The 19,423-nt window shown below is 38.3% G+C and overlaps 1 protein-coding gene across 1 annotated transcript; it reads right to left on the bottom strand.

The window, feature by feature from the left end:
- Positions 1-1,607: 1,607 nt before the first annotated feature.
- opn3 (opsin 3) lies at positions 1,608-11,314 on the bottom strand. Its single transcript, XM_014973315.2, has 4 exons — positions 10,987-11,314; positions 7,493-7,812; positions 3,224-3,475; positions 1,608-2,061 (listed from the first exon to the last, which is right to left on the bottom strand). Exons 1-4 carry the CDS (start codon positions 11,297-11,299, stop codon positions 1,777-1,779), a joined length of 1,170 nt encoding a protein of 389 aa, XP_014828801.1. The 5' UTR covers positions 11,300-11,314; the 3' UTR covers positions 1,608-1,776.
- Between the last annotated feature and the right edge of the window lie 8,109 nt (positions 11,315-19,423).

Below are 19,423 nucleotides of genomic sequence, written 5' to 3' on the forward strand. Positions count from 1 at the left end.
GAACTGGTACTTTTTCCACCAATATTAAGGAATTATTTGATTTAAGCAAGTAAATAATCTTGCTGAAAAGTTATTAAGTTTAGTCATATTTCAAGTGTGCTTATTTGCACTAAAAAGTAAACAAAAATACTTGGTAAAATTTTGTATTTTTGCAGTGAATATTTGTGGCAATAAAAACCATTTATTACTTTTTTTAGGTAACTCTGACTGCATGGCCCAGCAATCAAAGCCTCACAAACACAAATACTGCTCCTAAAAACATTCAAAACTTTCCATTTGTAATACACTAAGCTTTTACACAGTCCAGTTAAACTCCATTTAATAATATTTTCAAATTAAATTTTTATTTATGAAACAAAATTATTATGATAAGAAATTTATCACAATAAATAAATGAAACAATATAATAAATGGGAAAATGTCTTGTTATAAGTGAAATAATCTGCCAGTGGAACTAGAACTGGGTTGCTAGGTAACGGGGCTGGGCTTGGCTGGTGTTGCTAGGTAACAGCGCAGGGACAGGTGATTTGAAATAATCTGCCAGGAGAACTAGTACTTTTTTGTCAATATTATGAATTACTTACTTATAACAAGCTCCTATGTTTTGCTGAAAAGTTAGTTGTAATTTAGTTTTGTATTATTTCAAGTGTACAAAAATATTTTCAGTGGAAACTAGACCAAAATTACTTGGCAAGATTCCGTGTTTTTGCAGTGTAAATACTGAACATAGTAGCTGCGTTTCCGTTGATAATTGTGCAAATTGGAATCACTGAAATAAATTTGCTTATTAGAAACACATCAATCTCACAAAAAAAAGTTTTGCACTAGGATGAGGTGGTTTCTTTCGGCTTTTTAGAAATTAGTGTATTTCACAAAACTGTAATGGAAAAACTTGTTTTGCACGTGCTCAACAACCGGACGTTACTACTGGAGGAAATTAAGGAGACAACAGGAAGTGGTTGGAGGATGATGGTCCGTCTAGGCCTGTCACAATAACACATTTTGCTGGACGATAAATCATCCCAGAAGTTATTGCGATAAACGATAATATTATTGTTTTGATACCATTTTCAAGTAATAATAAGGGTAATTAAAGATCATTAAGATTTAAATTGTAATGAACATTTAACATTGGAGTTGGAAGACATTTTAAATATCCAAAATAAATAAACAAAACAGAAACAACAAATAAAATTAATTATGAAAACAAAAGTATCCCTCAAAAGAAGGGCTAACTGAGACCAAAACACTAAACTGAAGATTTTTTATCATCCACTTTTTGCTAAAAAGAGAGAAAATAGAAAAACAATAAATCATGTAAATGGAAATTATTGATATCATTTTTAATTTATGATGCGTTTAATTGATTATTGCGACAGGCCTAGGCAGCATGTTTTTTCATGACTTTTTATGAACAAACTTATTCAGCTGTGATTTTAATCCCGTTTCTCATTTAACTTAAACATCACAATTGCAAAATTGTGTTTTTCCGGCATTAGTGTTGAATGTTGACAAAGTTTTGAGCTGATTTGTAACAGAAATGCAGCTACTCTCCCACACACTGCATGACATAAAACTAGTTAATCAACTATGCAATTACCTAATATCACCACAGCTGATGTCTAATGAGGATGTTGCCTCCTGTTGGGTATTTACAGTCAGTTGTAAAAAGTCTGGGGCTGCGTTCAGACACAGAAACAGCCGTGGAGGTCAGGTGGGATTAGTTTGGCGTGGAACTGCATGTTTGGTCATAAGGCATTACCAAGAGGTCAAAGGTCACAGCGGCCTCACTTGGATGACGTTCACCTGCGAGGAATCTCTGGCCTTGGAGGTGACGTCAAACTGCTGGAAGTTGTCGCTGGTGATGATGAAGACGATGGAGGAGGAGTTGAAGGTGACCCTCTTCTTGGGCCGGTCCCTGGAGTCGCAGGCGCTGGAGACGACAATGGGGCGGATGGGGCGCTCGGCGGGCGTCAGCGGCCGCTCTTTGAGGTTCTGCTGCAGCCAGGAGATCTTATGGAAGAGCCGGGAGCAGAGCAGCTGCAGGAAGTAACGCCGGAACTGCAGGAAGACGAAAACATATGATGACAATGATCAGAGCCAAAAATTACACTCAAGTAAGAGTAGCAATACTTCAACATATTTTTACTCAAGTAAAAGTAAAAAGTAGCAAGAAATTCCTCAAGTAGGGGTAAAAAAGTATTTGAGTATTTGGTAGAAAGTCTACTCATGTACCGAGTGACCCAACAAATTATCAATCACTTCATATTTAAAACTTGCATCATCAGACGACTAAAATATAAAGTTAAGTGGAAATTTTAGTATTTTAAGGACCAAAATGACAATAATTCTTACAAGTAACAAAAAAATAAAAGAATCTTCCCAAATCAGTTTCTTCCAATAAAAACATTATGAAACTTTAACAAAAAACTGCAGTGGGTAGAAAATCCAGAAATTTTACTCCAATTAGATTAGTGATGCTTCATAATAAAATGACTGAAGTAAAAGTAAAAAGTACAGCGTAGTAGAAAGACTCCTAAAATGTAACTACTTACTACTCAACTCTGATGACGCCAGTTCTCACTTGTTTAGCCATCGATATTTAACAACGTTTATATTTCAGAAAACGAACTTGCATTATTTTCCCATCACTCCAAAAATACAAAGTCTTACCAGTAATTTTGGTCCAGTTTCTTGTGTAAATATCTTAGTACACTTAAAATAAGACATAACTTAGCATGGTAAAATCCTCTTTTTAAATATAAAATCATTCACCAGCTTTTATGTTATATGTATGTATTGTATTTAACTAAGTTAATGTAATAATTTTTAATTAGTTAAAAATGACAATAGTTCTTGACGTGTGACAGAGCTTTATAAGCAAACAAAGACAAAGAACAGTTCTCATTAACTGAAACTTGAGTCCTACAGTTCACGGCATAGAGCCGTTCAAAAGAATCGAATCGTTCTTGAACAACACATTTTCCTCTGATCACATAAATAATCCAGTTGTTTTCTTTTCATCGATATCTTCAGTTTTTCTTTTGAGTGACCCAGTTTTAAGCCATTTATCCATCATTATTTCAAGCTAGCTATAGCTAGCTGTATGCGTCGCACTTTGAGCTGACGTCACAGGACATAAACGGTGGTTACGTGCAGTACCTTGCGGACCACTAGGGGCGCCCGCGGACCGCCAGAGGTTTGAGAAAGACCGCCTACAAACCTTTCTACTCATGAACACGTAGATGACGGGGTTGTACGCCGTGCTGGACTTGGCGAAGAAGGACGGGATGATGGCCACGGTGGGAGAGACCATGGCCTTCCTGCCGAACGCCTCCATCATGGAAACCACGGCGTACGGCGTCCAGCACACCAGGAAACAGGAAATCATCAGTAGGAACATGGCCGCCACCTTCTTCTCGTAGCGCAGGATCTTTATAATCTGGACCGTCTGCAGGTCTTGGAGTGAACGCAGCTGCAGAAATTAAAAGAAAGAGAAAATTAAGACTTTAATATCTTCAGCTGCAAATCTGAATTATGAGGTGTTGAATTCAATTCCAGTTTGGAAATCTAATTTATTTTTGTTTGCAGACTGACAATGGAAATCATCACATCGATCAGGGATGTCCAAAGTGTGGTCCAGGGGCCATTTGTGGCCCTTAGACTAATTTTGTGCAGCTCCCAACTATAATTCAAAAGTGATACAAATTTGGCCTGTAGATGTAGACTTTTAACTTGCAATCACGATAAAAAAAAATGTTATCAACATAATTTTCTTACACAAAAAAATGTAAAGTACAACATAAAGTATTTGTTTTTGTTAAACAAAGTTACAACTGAATTTATCCAGAGACTTTAATTGAAAAGCCAACTTTGCTGCAACCAAATCAGCTTTTATTCCTTTTTAAACTTGGATAAATACAGCAAATGTCTGGAGAGAAAGTGACCCAAATCCTGTTCTAATTACTGAGAATAAATTTATTCAGTCAAACCCAAAAGAAACTGAAAACTAGATATTTCTTTTATTCAGCAAACATGCAAAATTAAAGAAGTAGTAAAGAAATTCTGAGTAATCTTTTCTGAGCTCCAACGGTCAAAAGATACGAGTAAAAACATGTTGAAGTTTTGGCATTAATTAAACTTTCTAAAAGAAACTTAAACATTTCTAAAATTCAAATGCTATTCTAGAACATCGCTGATATTAATCAGAAAATGTCTGAGTTCTTAGGGAAAATGTAGTTGTATTAGACCTGGAATAAATATCAGGCTACTTTATTTTTTTTCTTTTCAGTCAACAGTTTTGGCCAAAGTTTTGAACTTTTGAACATCTGGGCTTTTCTAAAACGGTTTCATTCTGCTTGTGTCGTTTGTACCTCAGTCCTGGTGGACGGTTTAGCCTCCAATGTGTTTCTTTCCATCCTTGCATCAACTAGGACCAGTTTCCTTGTCCTCCACATCATGATTCTGCCACTACCAGAATCCCAAGACCATCATATTACTTGAAATTGGTTTAAAAACAATATTATTCTTTATTGCAATAACTTCTGAGACTATTTATTATTAGTTATTGCAACAGGTACATTAAAGAGACTGTCTTAGAAAAACAGACAGAGGGTTCTTCAAATTTGCTGCAGTACAGACTGCTACAGGAGATCTTTGAAGAATTTTCAATTGATATGAGTCACGTTTAATTTTGCTTTGAATTTTAATTTGAATTAAAAAATGAGCTTCTGTAATCATTTAATAACCGTTTTTAGTGGTTTAATTCATGACATTTATTTATTTTTTCTCCATTTCCATGTTAGCGATCTGCTGCTCTCCAGGTCTTCAGACGCCTGATGGGTTTTTCTGTGTCTGGAAAAGCAGGCCAGCTGCTCTGGAGTGAAATCTCTGCAGCGTTCAGAGTGTTTTTGGGGTTTTTTTCCTTTGAAGATTTTTCCGGATCGCCGTGAAGTGCGATGAGTCTCCTCTCAGGCTTCGGCGCCGTTCTGGGAATTTTCTGCAGCTTGAGTTCGGGGGTCTCAGAGGAGGGAGCTGCTCACACCTCCCGCAAGATGGTGAATATTTAAGGGAGGAAACTGTGATTCACAAAGACATGTGGGTCACTTGAACTGAATTAAGACTGGTTTTCTCTTTTTTTTACATGCAGATTTAATGTAATGAAAGAAATCTCCACAAGAGTCAGAAAGAGTCAGCATAAAAAAATCCATAATTGAGTCCATGTTTTCAAAGGAACATCTTAACCTGAGGGTATATCAGGTAACGTTTTCAATCTGAGCTCACTGTGGGAGATACTAAAGCAGAAGTGATGAAATGAACACAACGAAGTGGAAATGCTATCCGAGCGCAAACAATGAAAGGAGTTGACCTAGAAGACGTGACATTTAAAGTCGTTAAACAAATCAGGGCGATAGGAAGTGATGCGAAGTGGTATTTGTGCTTCAGGAGTCTAAAAACTGACCACAGCTTATGAGCACTAAAGGTTTGTTATTTATGTTTTTTATCTTTACGTGTGAGTCGAACTGACCTGGAAGTGAAATGTCTGGTGATGAGTATATTTTGTCTTTGGGTCAAATGGCTCTCTGCCCTGGGTGGCAAGACATGAAGGGCAGCAAGAGGCAGAAAATATCAACCCAATCCGATTTTTCTGTTGCTTATTTTAAGTGGGATCTATTACACTTCCTTGAACAAGTTAGGATAATTCAATGGCCTAAACAAAACATATTTTTTCCACAGAATCATCCCTAGATACTGAGATTTTTGTCAGAATGAGTCGTTTTAGGGTCTCTTGTCACTTTAAATCCTAGTAAGTTGCTGCCAGCCTCGAGCCCCCAACTCAACATTTACACTCGCACCTGAAAACGGCTGCAAACAGATACGAAGCTGTACAACCGTACATCTTTGAAAATCAGAAGTGGAGCCTCCTGTATAACCAACAAGAATGCAGCAGGTGGTTTCTGGATTTTAAGTCAATAACAAAACACTTGTCTTTTTCCAGCTGCCATTGTACAAAGTAAACAGAGGTAAAACCAGCTGACCAAACATGCTGGAGTTCCATTTGGGTCACTAGGTAACAGATGGAACTCTGCCGGGGTTGCTAGGTAACAGTGCAGTGCCTGTTGATTTGTGACTTGGCAATCTGGAGGTTTTTGAAACGGCTAATTTTCCAGACACGGGTATTTTTTTAAGTGCTTGGTTTGTTTTTAGAATCAGTTGAGACCCAAATGGAAGTACAAAAAAAATGTGAATTTTGGATAACCGGCGCCTCCCTGTGGTGTGCCCAGTGGAAACATTGTGATAAATTATTGCAGTGATTAATTAAATAACTGTTTAAATATTTTTTTAAGTAGTTTGAACCACATTTATACATAAAAAAGTACATATTTAGACTGTTCAGACCACATCTGAATTACTCTATGCCAAACAGAGATTCTGTCAAATAATGTTTGTAATAATTTCAAAGCTTTCTTGGACTATTTTGGATTAAAACAAGCATGGAAAGTGCAACAACATGGTTAATGTTTATCAGTCTATAACTTCAGTTCTTCATGTTTCTCACAAGTTACATAATAAAAAGTTATTTTTAAAGAAGGGTCTTTATTACCAAGGTAAATTTTCTCCCTGCTCTTACTAGTTCTTGTTTGGTTTTGAAAGAGCAGACTTTGCTATACAAGTGTACTTATATAAAGATGAATGATGAGTTTATTTTATATGTTCATTTTCTTTGCATGTAACTACTTTGGTCAAAGCTTCATTCTTGCTCCTTCCTGCTGTTTTGCAACTGTTCATCATTATTTCCCTCGTTTTATTTTAAAGCGTCACACCTGCCGTTTGTCTGGATGTAATTTGGATTATTTTTATTTTTTTCCGCTGTTTGGGATTCTATTCTTTCTGCTTCTGCTCGCTGTGAGCTTAATGACCATTTCAGTTCGGATCTCTCCTGCTGTCTGCTCTGCCAGCTCGGTCCATTATTATCAGATAACATTGTTACAGTGGCAGAATGAAACCTGCTTTAATGAAACACTGCATCCAGCATTGCTATGATGATGAAGTCCTTATCACAACATTTAAACTGGCAGTGGGTGATGATTAACTTTATCGATTAATCAAACATTTTGGTCTTTGAAGATTGAATTTTTGGAAAATTTCCGTTTCTATGTTAATTAAAGTGATCAAATGAGTCGGGATGTAAATATTTCAGGTATTTAACGGTCTTTGCTACTCAGAATTATGAATTAGCTTGCTGTCTTTAGGCTTTTTGTTTTTTGTGTGGTTTAAGTGCTAGAAAATATTGAGGAGCCAGACTTTATTGTCAATTTGTTGGGATTAGAGCAGAAAAGCTTTGAAATGTCAGCTTTAGAGAGCCAACGGTGGATCTGCCATTTCAAAATTATGAATTTAATATGGTTGAAATGTCACCTGCAGGGAGAATTTATTCCAGCAGAGCAGAAGGTTTTTGTAAAACAACAAAAACATACATCCGCAGCCTTACCATTCTCACTGTATAGAGGATGTTGCCATAGCAGTAGACCATGATGCCAACGGGCACGAAGAAACACGCGAAGAGGAAGAAGAGGATGAAGGAGGCGTCGTTTGGGTCTTTGGACGCCCAGTCCAGGGAGCAGCCCAGCTGGTGGATCTCTAGCGTGTAGCGGTTCCAGCCCAGCAGAGGCGCCCCGGTCCAGGCCAGCGAGTACAGCCAGATGTGGGCGATGGCCCGCCACGCCCAGGGGAAGTCCACCACCTGGGCGTGCACCACCCGGATGTAGCGCTCATACGCCAGAGCCGCCAGAGTCATGATGGAGACGATGCCTGGGGGGAGAGAGAGCGGCGACTCAGTGTCTCTTTGCCTTCATCACAGTCGTCATCAAACTTGAAGTTCGGGGGCCAAATCTGGTTTTAACAACACAATCTGGCACAGCCGCCGGCCCTTTAAGAGCGTTCATGATTTTGATTTGGCCCAAAATGAAAATGAGTTTGACGCCCTGGTGTAAACCGGACGCCAAGCAGTCATTTCAGAGCGACTCTTAAAGCTTTTTTAAAGGGGCAGTACGATGTAAAATCTACTTTTCTCAGCTTTACATCATTCTCTCATCAGAAACATACCTGGAGTGTTGCTTTGATTTTTTCATGAATGTTTGATTAATCCTTTCATCTCCATGGAAACCACTCAGCTGTCCAAAACGCCTGGGTGAACGTAGCCCCGCCTTCAAGGCGCAGCTCCACCTCTGAGCTAACGAGCTTCTGCAACTTCCCCACTCAGCTCCTTCAGACTAGCCAGCAGCAATTAGCAAACACCTGGTAGAACTGTGAATCTGCTGAGCTCATAATAGGAGCTACTTCTCAAAAAACTCTGATAAAAAACATTGTTAAAGGGTTAATAGAGGAGCCATGTTGTGATTACTTCCAGAAGGCGCCGTTTTAAAGAGACAGAAGCCCAAGGTGTTAAATATCAAAGTCAAATTTCACAGGCTAAGCTAGCTGAAGCGTAGCAGAGAGTAACAGTGGAGAGCTTGTTTCTGTCAGTGCAGCAGCTTTTATTGTCATCAGATCGTTCCAACTTTTAAAAGAAGCACATCTGAAAGCAGTGGGGCAACTTTAAAACATCGCTGCAACTAACGATTATTTCAGTAATCGATTAATCGTATATACTGACAATTAATCGGATAAAAAAATCAGAAAATTCGGAAGATTTTGCATTTCAGCCTTTTTTACAGAGAATATTAGAAAGATGCAAATGAAAAATCCTTTTTAAATAAGAAAATAAACATTTCATTGTCTAAAATACAACAACATTGCTTTAGTAAACGCTTGATCAATGCTTCTAGAATGTGGTAAGTTCAGCCTTTTCTGCTTAATTCAGCATCAATAGAGTGCAAAGCTAATCTTTTGATTTATACTTTGGCTGAAACTATTAATAACTGGGTAGCAAAAGGTGATTTTTTTTAACAGAAAGTGAACTAGATGAAGCTAAAACTTAATCTTAAATGAAAAATTTGTACATTTTTTGTACAGTTTTGACATAATTCTCAACTAATTGATGATTATGGAATGATTAATCGTGACTAGTCGGGACTAGTCACGATTAATTGTTTCAGCCCTAATTGAAAGTAGATTTTCATCTTGTAAACAGTCGTTTATCTATGTTAGTGTTTCAAAACTGACTAAAAAACTCTTGGATTTTTTAAAATCTTTCTGCTTAAGTAAAAAAGCTCAGCTTTAGTAAAAAGTCTACTGAATCCCAAAACACTTAACAAATAAAACCCATCAGAGTGATACATTCTGAGCATCATTGATGATTATTTCACTAATCGATTAATCACGATTAATCACTTCAGTCCTACTGTAAAGTATATAACTTCCATTTTTTTAAATAAAAACATCATTCGACACCCTTTAGTCAAGAATAAAATCTAGATTACAAAACAAGGAATTCAGAAAAACAAAGAAATCAGAGCTTTTATAAACATGTAGTTTTTTTTAAGATGAACCATCATTACCTCATTTTTTCTTGCAGCTCTTTAATCTGTGTGACCTTGGATCGTAAGACGTTAAGAAAAGATCATTTTCATCTAATTTATGAGTGAACACTCATTAATTTAGTTTAAACTTTCATTATCTTCCAGGTTTGCTTCGTTTTGTGAATGTAGGCCAGAGCAGATTGCCACATCCTGCTGGTGAATTAAGATGTACAGTACGAGAATCGCATCAACTTTGCATCTTTTTGATCTGCAACGTCTCCTGTGACATGTTTGAAATGCAAACATGAAAGATAAAAAAAACAAAAACCAAAGGCGTTGCTGCAGTACTGCGCGCTGACAGAGGCAGGCAGACGTGTTCCTCACATCCTGCAGGCTCACAATGCAATGTCAGCTAAAGGACGGCAGGATGACAGGAGTGGAGGGCAACTGTCCAGCACTCCAACGATGAAAAAGCAACAAAAAACAAAAAAAAGGCTGGAAGGGTTTTTCTAATGAGCTCATCATCACCCAGCCCTCCTCTGGGGCTGCGGGTCGAACGGTGGCGGGAGCCAAAAAGTGCCTGTTCACACTTCATTATTAAATACAGCTCTGCTTATGGTAATGAGTGGGAATGTGTGTCATCCCAACGAGATGTCAGGAGACGCATCTGCACGATGCGATGACCCTTATAGTACAAAAACCAGCAGCTTTTCCTGATAAGGCAACACATTCAGGTTCCTGGATGCTCAGTTTTAACCAAATAAGCTTTCAAGGTCTTTTATTGAGCCTTTTATACATTATTATACATTATAAAGTATAAATAAACAATTCAATTCATTTTATTAAGACAGTAAATATTAGATCTGCACGATGCAGTGACCTCTACAGTTCAAAAACATGCAGCTTTTCCAAATAAGAGGCAAAAAGTAAAACATTTAGATCAGCTTTCCAAGTGTTTGTAAACCTTTTTATACAGTATTAGACATTAATTCAAATAAATAATTCAACTCATTTTTGTTACAACAACTAACATGATGCAATGCTCAATTTTAATTAACAAAGCATCTTCAGCCTCTTTTATACACTATTAGAAATGCATTAAAAACACTAACAATTCAATGAAAATCTGCATGATGCAGTGATCATATAGTAATAATAAAAATGTAGCTCTGTTTTAATAAAAAAAGCTTTACAAACCTTTTTATATAATAAAGAAATAATCAAATTCTTTTGTAAATAAGACGATAAACATTGTCTTGTAATACATTTTAGTCAATTAAACTTTATATATTATGCATGTACTATTTTGGATGGTTGTGGATGTGCGTATATCTTTGACTCTGAAATAAAGTATCCGTCTACTGATTAGGAGTATAATCAATATCTTGTCAATGCTGCCATATTGTAAGGTTTTAATTTTATTCATATAAACTGTGTTTTAATGACATTACTTGATCAATAATAATAACAATAAAAAGCGCTTTTAAAGAAAACATTTTCTCACGGATCGGATGTGTTTTCTCACCGAACAGGCTGTTGCTGAATCCGTCCCAGACGCATGTCGCCTGGCTCCAGATCCACCTGCCTTTGACGCACGACGCAAACGTGAAGTTTATCCCGATGACCGACACCAGAAAATCACTCAAACTTATGTTGACCAGCAGCAGATTGGTGGGCGTGCGGAGCCTCTTGAACCTGCAGTAGAGTAAAATCACCGCCACGTTGTTGCAGAACCCGAACACTCCGATGGTTCCGATGGCGACCGCCAGAAGTTTGTAGGTTCCATCCGCGAACAGGTATCTGTCAGCGCTTCCCTCGGTCTCGTTGGCCGGATTCATCGCGGGGACGCAAACTTGGTTTCCAGCATAGTGAGGCGCACGAGAGGCGAGTGGCAAGGTGCGCTCGAGGAGCCGCGCGCGCCGCTCATTCAAACCAGCAAGCAGCGCGAGCGCTTTTGGATGAAACTGGGTCAATGTGACGAAGTCAAGGTGGGCAAGGCAAGGTGTTTCCTTTCCGCGATACCTTTCAAATTAAAGCGCAGAGTTTGACCCACATGCTGTGTGACGTCAGAAAGGTGTTTCAGATTTGGCTTAAATGTTTCAGATCTTCCTGCAAAGATGGAGATGCACATGTAAAAATGTGGGTGTTCATTTTCAGTCATGTTATTCAGAAATGTTTAATTCACAAACTAAGTATTTAGTTTTCAAATTAAATGTTTAATTAGTAGTTTGCAAACTAAATATTCAGCTTCCACATCAAATATTTAGTTAGGAAGCTAAATATTTTGCTAGCTTACAAACTAAATATTTAGCTTTAAAACGAATCTTTAGTTAAAAAAATTAATATTTAGTTTGCAAAATAAATATTTAGCTACCAAATTAATATTTAGTTCTTAAAATATTTACTTTGGTGACTTAATATTTAATATTTCTTAGTTACTTCTTAACTAATTATTAATTTGAAGGCTAAATATTTAGTTTTCAAATTACATATTTGTAATTTGCTAAAACATCTAGTTAGGAAACTATAAATTTAGCTTTCTGGTTTCCTAACTAGCTAAATATTTAGCTTTCAAACTAAATTTTTAGTTTACGTGCACAATATTTAGTTTGCAAACTAGGATGCGTAACCATAGCAACAACTTATTGTTTTTTTTGTTTGTTTTGTTTGGGTTTTTTTAAACAACAGGGCAGCTGACTAGAATGTCAACAACTCAAATATTTCCTGAACTACAAACCCAAAATCCCAGAAGAGCATGAATCATGACGGGCAGGAATCATGTCCCAGAATCCGTTTCTCTGCTCGTCTTTCTAACCACTGGACCAGGAAGTGACCAAGGAAGGAGCAGCAAAAGCAAATGAGGTGGATTAGCATTTTTTGATGACGGTGTCATTCAGGACATGTTGCTGGGAGATGTTTCCTCTCCTACCTGGAAATGGAGCTGTTAGCATGTCAGGACAGTCATGCGACTGTCGTAGAGTAACAGTCTTGAGTCAGAGGCGTCTTCAGAGTCGTTGCAAGACTGACTGCTACGAGAGATCCATCACAATCCACAGCTTTTTAATGAACAAAGTATTTCTGATTTGATTTGATTTGAAAACAAACAAATCAAATCAGTGGACAAGATTTAACTGGTTGTGTCACTTTCATGAATCTTGATGTATTTTATTAGTTAGCATAAAATGCTGTTTACACCTCAGTATCTTTTATTTTTACTTTAAAATCTGGCAGTGCCGGTCGTCTTCCGTTTCTGACTTGAAACTGATGACAGCTGGAGTGTCTTCATTCTCCAGGCTGTAGCTCCATTTTCTGCCTTTGTCCCATTAAAGACGTAATTACAGCCCACATAATGGGCTTTAAGTGTTTAATTACATGTACCACTTTAACTGCAGGACCGTCTGGGACACTTCAGATCCAATTAAAAGTCAATTCATTAACATCAAGAGCATTTCACAGATGTTTGGACTTGTGTATTACATCCAGTCCAGGTGCAATGTGTCTGTTTTTAATGCTCATCTTCTCCCTGGAGCTTCTTCTCTGTACATGGAAGAATTTAGCCATGGAGTTTACCCAGATAGCACAGAATGATTGAAACAACATTGAATCAATGTCAGCCAGAAACATTGAATCAACGTTGAACGCTGACATTGAAACAACATTGAAAGTGGTCGGTGACTTGTATGTTGAATCAACGTTAGGGTTTCAACCATTACTGACATTATATCAATGTTGATTCAACCATCATCTGTATGTCAACTTGTATGCATACTTGTGTTGATAGTACATTGAATCAGTTATGAATCAATGTTGATTCTACATTATATCAATGTTGAGTCAGCCATCATCTGAACGTGGATCTGCATCCGGATTTCGGTTGATTCTACATTGAATCAATGTTGATTCAACACTCATTTGACTGTGGATCTGCATGCATATTTGTGTTGATTCTACATTGAATAAGTTAGGAATCAATGGTGATTCAACCATCATCTGAACGTGGATCTGCATGCATATTTGTGTTGATTCTACATTGAATCAATGTTGATTCAACACTCATTTGACTGTGGATCTGCATGCATATTTGTGTTGATTCTACATTGAATAAGTTAGGAATCAATGGTGATTCAACCATAATCTGAACATGGATCTGCATGCATATTTGTGTTGATTCTACATTGAATCAATGTTGATTAAACACTCATTTGACTGTGGATCTGCATGCATATCTGTGTTGATTCTACATTGAATCAGTTAGGAATCAACGTTCATTCAACCATCAGCTGAACGTGGATCTGCATGCAGATTTGTGTTAATTCTACATTGAATCAATGTTGATTCAACACTCATTTGACTGTGGATGTACATGCAGATTTGGGTTGTTTTTATATTGAATGAAAACTAAGGATTTATGTACATTTTACGTCTGATAGGTCTACATCATAACATGCCACTAAAAGTTTCTTCACTGGTGTTAAACACTGTATTATTGGCAGATGATGGGTAGACTGTGTACAAAGGTTTAAAAATGACATGGGTTTGATTTAACATTTTATTTAAGAAAAGAGGGACAGATCTTTAAACATATTTGATTCCTTTTTGACTGTCAAAACAACAGTATGTTGTCCACAGAAGAACAGAGTCCATGAAGTTAAGCTTTGTACTGTATGAAGTAGGGAAACAGTACAAGTTGCAGTAACCCCAGTTTGACTCTGGCTGGCGTCACTTTGATTCCTTGTGATGTTTTCCTCTCGTTCTGGCACATAATGAAGCCACTTCTTGACAATTTTGCTGCAGTCCTCAAGAGTCAGCTTTTGGTCAAACTGCAGAGCAACAGCTGAAAAAAATAGTGAGGAAGGTGCCGGTTAGAAATATGATAAACATTTGAAAAGTTCTGAAACACAATGAAAGATTAAACACTGTACTGGTTACAGGTCTGAGAACAAATACAAACCATATAGTTCCCCAAGTACACTTACTGTTAAATTAATATCTTAATCTTTCATTAATATTTATCTTAATGTTTACATATACAACTGCATTTACCCATCAAGCTGCAGTATAGTGTAGGATTTATGATATTGATATTAAATCAATATTTAAAATAAAGGGCTGTTTATCAGAAAACCTAACAATAAAACTCAGGGAGGATCAGGTTTATTTAACACACCAGAGACAAATAAATCGAACAAAAGGTGATTTATAGTGTAGTTGGAAAAATTATAATTTATACAGAATAAACTTCCATCAAATAGCTGGTTCAATCTTCCATCAACTACAAATATTTCCAAATAAGTTGATTAAATTCCTTAAAAAGTGTCTATAAGCTAATAAAGATCCCACACAAGTAACAATAGTCCAGTTCAATTTAACCAGTTACCAATCCAAGGATCAACAGACTGAATCAGTCATTAGCAGGTTTAGTTCAGTGTTTCACCTGCCTTACATGTTAAGTGTTTCCCTTCTGCCTCACCTGGATTGAATCTGTGGATGATTAACAACCTTCTGCACTTCTTGATGGCTGCAGACGGTCATGTAATCATCTAACTCAGCTGTTCTGGTACAGAGGCTCATTTAAGCACATCCCTAAGCATACCATAATAAAAAGTTAAAAACAAGTGATTACTATCACAACAATTTAAAGCCCACCTGGACCAGCCAGCCTTACACTTCCTTGTCCACCACATGTTCTCCCAGACCAAACAATAGGCCCCGCCCTATTTTAAAAACTCAAATCCCACAAAATCTCGCAGGATTTCATACTTAGGCGTGGAGTGGTGGGTAGGATGAAAATAATACAAAAGGAGACATCACCTCAATTATTAAAAATATCCGTTTTGCCCCAAAATAACCAGGATTACTATGGGCACAAAACAATGCCCTTATTTTTCAATAAACACGTTTAAGATCAAAGTAATATTGAAAAACTTACCATAAAAGTGCTCAGCGGAGAATTCAATTCAGAAGCCGGTAGCAAACAAGCCAGCAGCAAAGTGGCTTTTTGGTTGGGACAAACCACAAGTGTAAAATTGGGGAGGTGGACTGTACAACTCCTAGTACAGACTTGTAGATGTTTTTGTGTCAACACATTATGCGCAGTCAGTAATAATATTTACAGACAAGTAAGAAAATGTACAGAAAGGAATCACAACCCACTGTTCTCAACATGTAGTGCTTAATTTGAAACATGATTAACCCCCACCTAGTAATAAAATGTTCTGACCCAGAGCTCAAGGAGGGGGAGGGAAGAAGGAATGAGAGGGGGTAAAGAGGGGAAGGTTGGGAGGAGCGGCTGGGTGGGGGAGGCTTGGGAGGGAGTAGGGGGAGATGAGGAGGTTATGAGGGATGCAACAAACTGCCCAGATTGCACACAACGGTAAATAAACGTTGAATTATAGTTAGAATGGTTGATTTTTGGTTGAGGTCAACAACTGACGGTTGATCAACCATCAAACAACCATCCACCTCCAGCCAAGTAACCAATGTTGAAACTGTGTCATTGAGTCAATGTTGTTTTGTGGTTGAAATCTAATGAATTAAATGCTAATGTCTGATCAACGACTGATCAATGTTGAATCAATGTTGAATCAATGTCAGCTCTTTTGCCACACCCCTTCCCCTCCTCTCCTCCTCATCAGAGCTCTGGGTCAGAGCATTTTATTAGTGAGTGGGGGGTATTACATTCTAAATTAACCTCTGTAAAGGATAGTGGGTGAAGATTCATTTCTGTACATTTTCTTTCTTTTTCATAAAAAAGTCCTACTGACCATTTGAGTGTGATATATTGACACAAAAACATCTACAACTTACTACAAGGAGTGGAGCGGTCCACCCCCACCATTTACATGAGTGGGATGTCCCAAACACACAGCCACTTCGCTGTTGGCTTGTTGGCAAAAGATGTTAATTCAATGTTGAATTGCCATCATGTGCAATCTGGGCAGGCGCAGAGCTATGGGGGGGGGGGGCTTAAATATCTGATTATAGACTGAGAAAGTCTACCGCCTGTTGAGAAAGGTCTATTTAATGTTAAAGTTACTTTCCCTCAATGGAATATATACTAGTCAGTCCCAGTGACCGTTTCACTCACGGTTTAGCCGATGTGTTTCCTGGGTAAAGATCAACCAAAAAACGCAGACCAACCTCCCCGCCCCTCGCTCAACAGTTTCTGGTAGCGCAGGCGATAAACGTCAGGGGCCTGGTGATTTGTTAGGGGTCCAGTAATTAGCCCCGCCCCCCGGCCCAACGCTGACTTGTTCCGCTAGTGAATCTGGGTACAGAACGGAATCACAACTCAGTGTTGTCAACACATAGTGCTTAAGTTAAAACGTGATTAACCCTCACCTAAAAGGGGTTGTGCTGTGGTGGCGCAGGGGTTAAGCACAAACCACAATCAAGGCCTCAGTCCTCAACACAGCTGTCACAGGTTCAATTCCTGACCTTGGCAACCTTTGCTGCATTACCCCCCTTCTCTCATTACCCACTTTCCTGTCAATTAACTATCAAATAAAGGCCACTAGCCAAAACAATCTTTTAAAAAATAAAATGTGAAAAATGAAAAACCCTCACTTAAAATTAAAGTTGTTTCACCCGATTGAGGGATAGATGGGCCCAGGTGGGGGGAAAGAGGTGTGTGTGTGTTTTTGGCGGGTGGAGGGAAGGGGGTTGGGCGTTTGAATGGCAGGCGGTGGTGAGGGGCGCAAAAAACACCTGAACACTTTGATTACTAGTTTTTCCCCAAACCTTATCCTCAAGGCAAACTGACCTGCATGCTTCAGCAAAACCTTGTTAATCAAATGTTAATTAAAATCATGTGTGCTGAATTAGGGAAATGGCTAAAACTTGCAGGGCAGTGTGCCTGGTGCCGGTGCTGAAAAACACTGGATTCGATGTGGCATTTCAATCAATGAATGTTAATTGGCTAGAATTGAATGGTTGTTTGATGGTTGATCCAGCTTCTGTCGTTGACCTGAACCATACATGCAGCCTTTGTGATCATTATTCAACATTAAATTAACATCGTGTGCTATCTGGGTAGTTCTTCCCCAAACCTTGACGTCAATCAAACTGACCTGCGTTTTTTCAGTTCAGCAAAACCCCGTTAATCAGACATCAATTAATATCATGTGTGTTGAATTAGGGAAATGCCTAAAACTTGTAGGGCCTGTAGGACCAGTGCTGAAACACACTGGATTCGACATTGGCATTTCATTTATTTGATGTCAACCACAAAACAACATTGATTCAATGACACAGTTTCAACATTAGTTAATTGGCTAGAATTGAATGGTTGTTTTATAGTTGATCCACCATCAGTTGTCGACCTCAACCAAACATGCAACCTTTGTGATGATAATTCAACATTGAATTAACATATTTTCCAACAAGCCAACAGCGAAGCAGCTGTGTGTTTGGGACATCCCACTCATGTAAACGGTGGGGGTGGACCCCTCCACTCCTTGTAGTAAGTTGTAGATGTTTTTGTGTCAATATATCACACACACAGTCAGTGAGAATTGTTATGAACAAGTAAGAAAATGTACAGAAAGGAATCACCACCGACTATCCTCTACAGTGCTTAATTTAAATGTGATAACCCCCGCTCAGTAATAAAATGCTCTGACCCAGAGCGCTGATGAGGAGGAGAGGAGGGGAAGGGGTGAGGCAAAACATCTGACATTGATTCAATATTGATCAGATGTTGATCAGACATCAGCATTTCAGTCATTAGATTTCAACCACAAAACAACATTGATTCAATGACACAGTTTCAACATTGGTTACTTGGCTAGAGGTGGATGATTGTTTGATGGTTGATCCACCGTCATTTGTCGACTTCAACCAAAAATCAACGATTCTAACTATTTTTCAACGTTGATTTAACATCATGTGCTATCTGGGTAATTACCGTAATTAACTTATGGAGGAATAATGGAGGACTCAGAGCGGGAAGAGGCTCCTGAAACTTTGTCTCTGTGATGACACTGTTCCTTTACTGCAAAAATATTTAAAGTATGGATACAAGCATAAAAATATGCATTCTCACCCCTCAAGTTTGTCATTTTCCCATTAGTCACTTGAATTTCAAAATGGACGCCCAACTTGAGCCTTTCAAACCAATAAAATGTTTCCTCTTTCTATGACTTGTATGAACTTTTGATCCCGTATGCAGACTCTGATTTGATTCCAAACATGTTTATCTACTTTAGTGCAAAAATCTATTTTTCATGACATGTATGGCGGCCATCTTGAAAGCCAAATAATTATCAGTAAATATGATTTTTATGGATCCAATTATGTAAGATTTGATACAAAAAGTAATTACCTGTAAAATACTTACTACTAATGGTGACATTCAGGATGTGTTAAAGTGAACAACAATAAATATTATTTTAGTGCAAGGAAACATTTTCCTTGATGACCATGGCAGCCATCTTGAATTTTTCAAAGAAGAATGCCTCTGAGATCATCTGATTTTGCTGAAATATTAAATTGTCTGATATTCCAGATGTGCTGACAACTGGTCTGATTTTCTGACATTTCCACATTCCTCCGTCGCCTGATGTTGTTCAGAGGGAAACATGTCACAGTGTTGGTGTGTGACCCCATTTCTCTGTGCCTACAGGTTGGTTAGAAATAGCAAATCTTCCTCACACGCACACACACACACACACACACACACACACACACACACACACACACACACACACACACACACACACACACGCACACACACACACACACACACACGCACACACACACACACACACACACACGCACACACACACACACACACACACACACACGCACACACACACACACAGGCAGCAGATAAAGGAGAGCGGGTGGGAAATGTTTTAATTATGCCGCTCTGACTCACCCTGGCGCGGCTCGTTCTCCGTTAAAGGCTTTTCGCTGAAGGTTCAGACGAGGCGCCGATCGGATTTACGTTCTGCTGACGCGTC

The sequence above is a fragment of the Poecilia mexicana genome, unplaced genomic scaffold (assembly GCF_051168715.1).
Source record: "Poecilia mexicana isolate PSO_F unplaced genomic scaffold, ASM5116871v1 scaffold_15, whole genome shotgun sequence".
Taxonomy (NCBI): domain Eukaryota; kingdom Metazoa; phylum Chordata; class Actinopteri; order Cyprinodontiformes; family Poeciliidae; genus Poecilia; species Poecilia mexicana.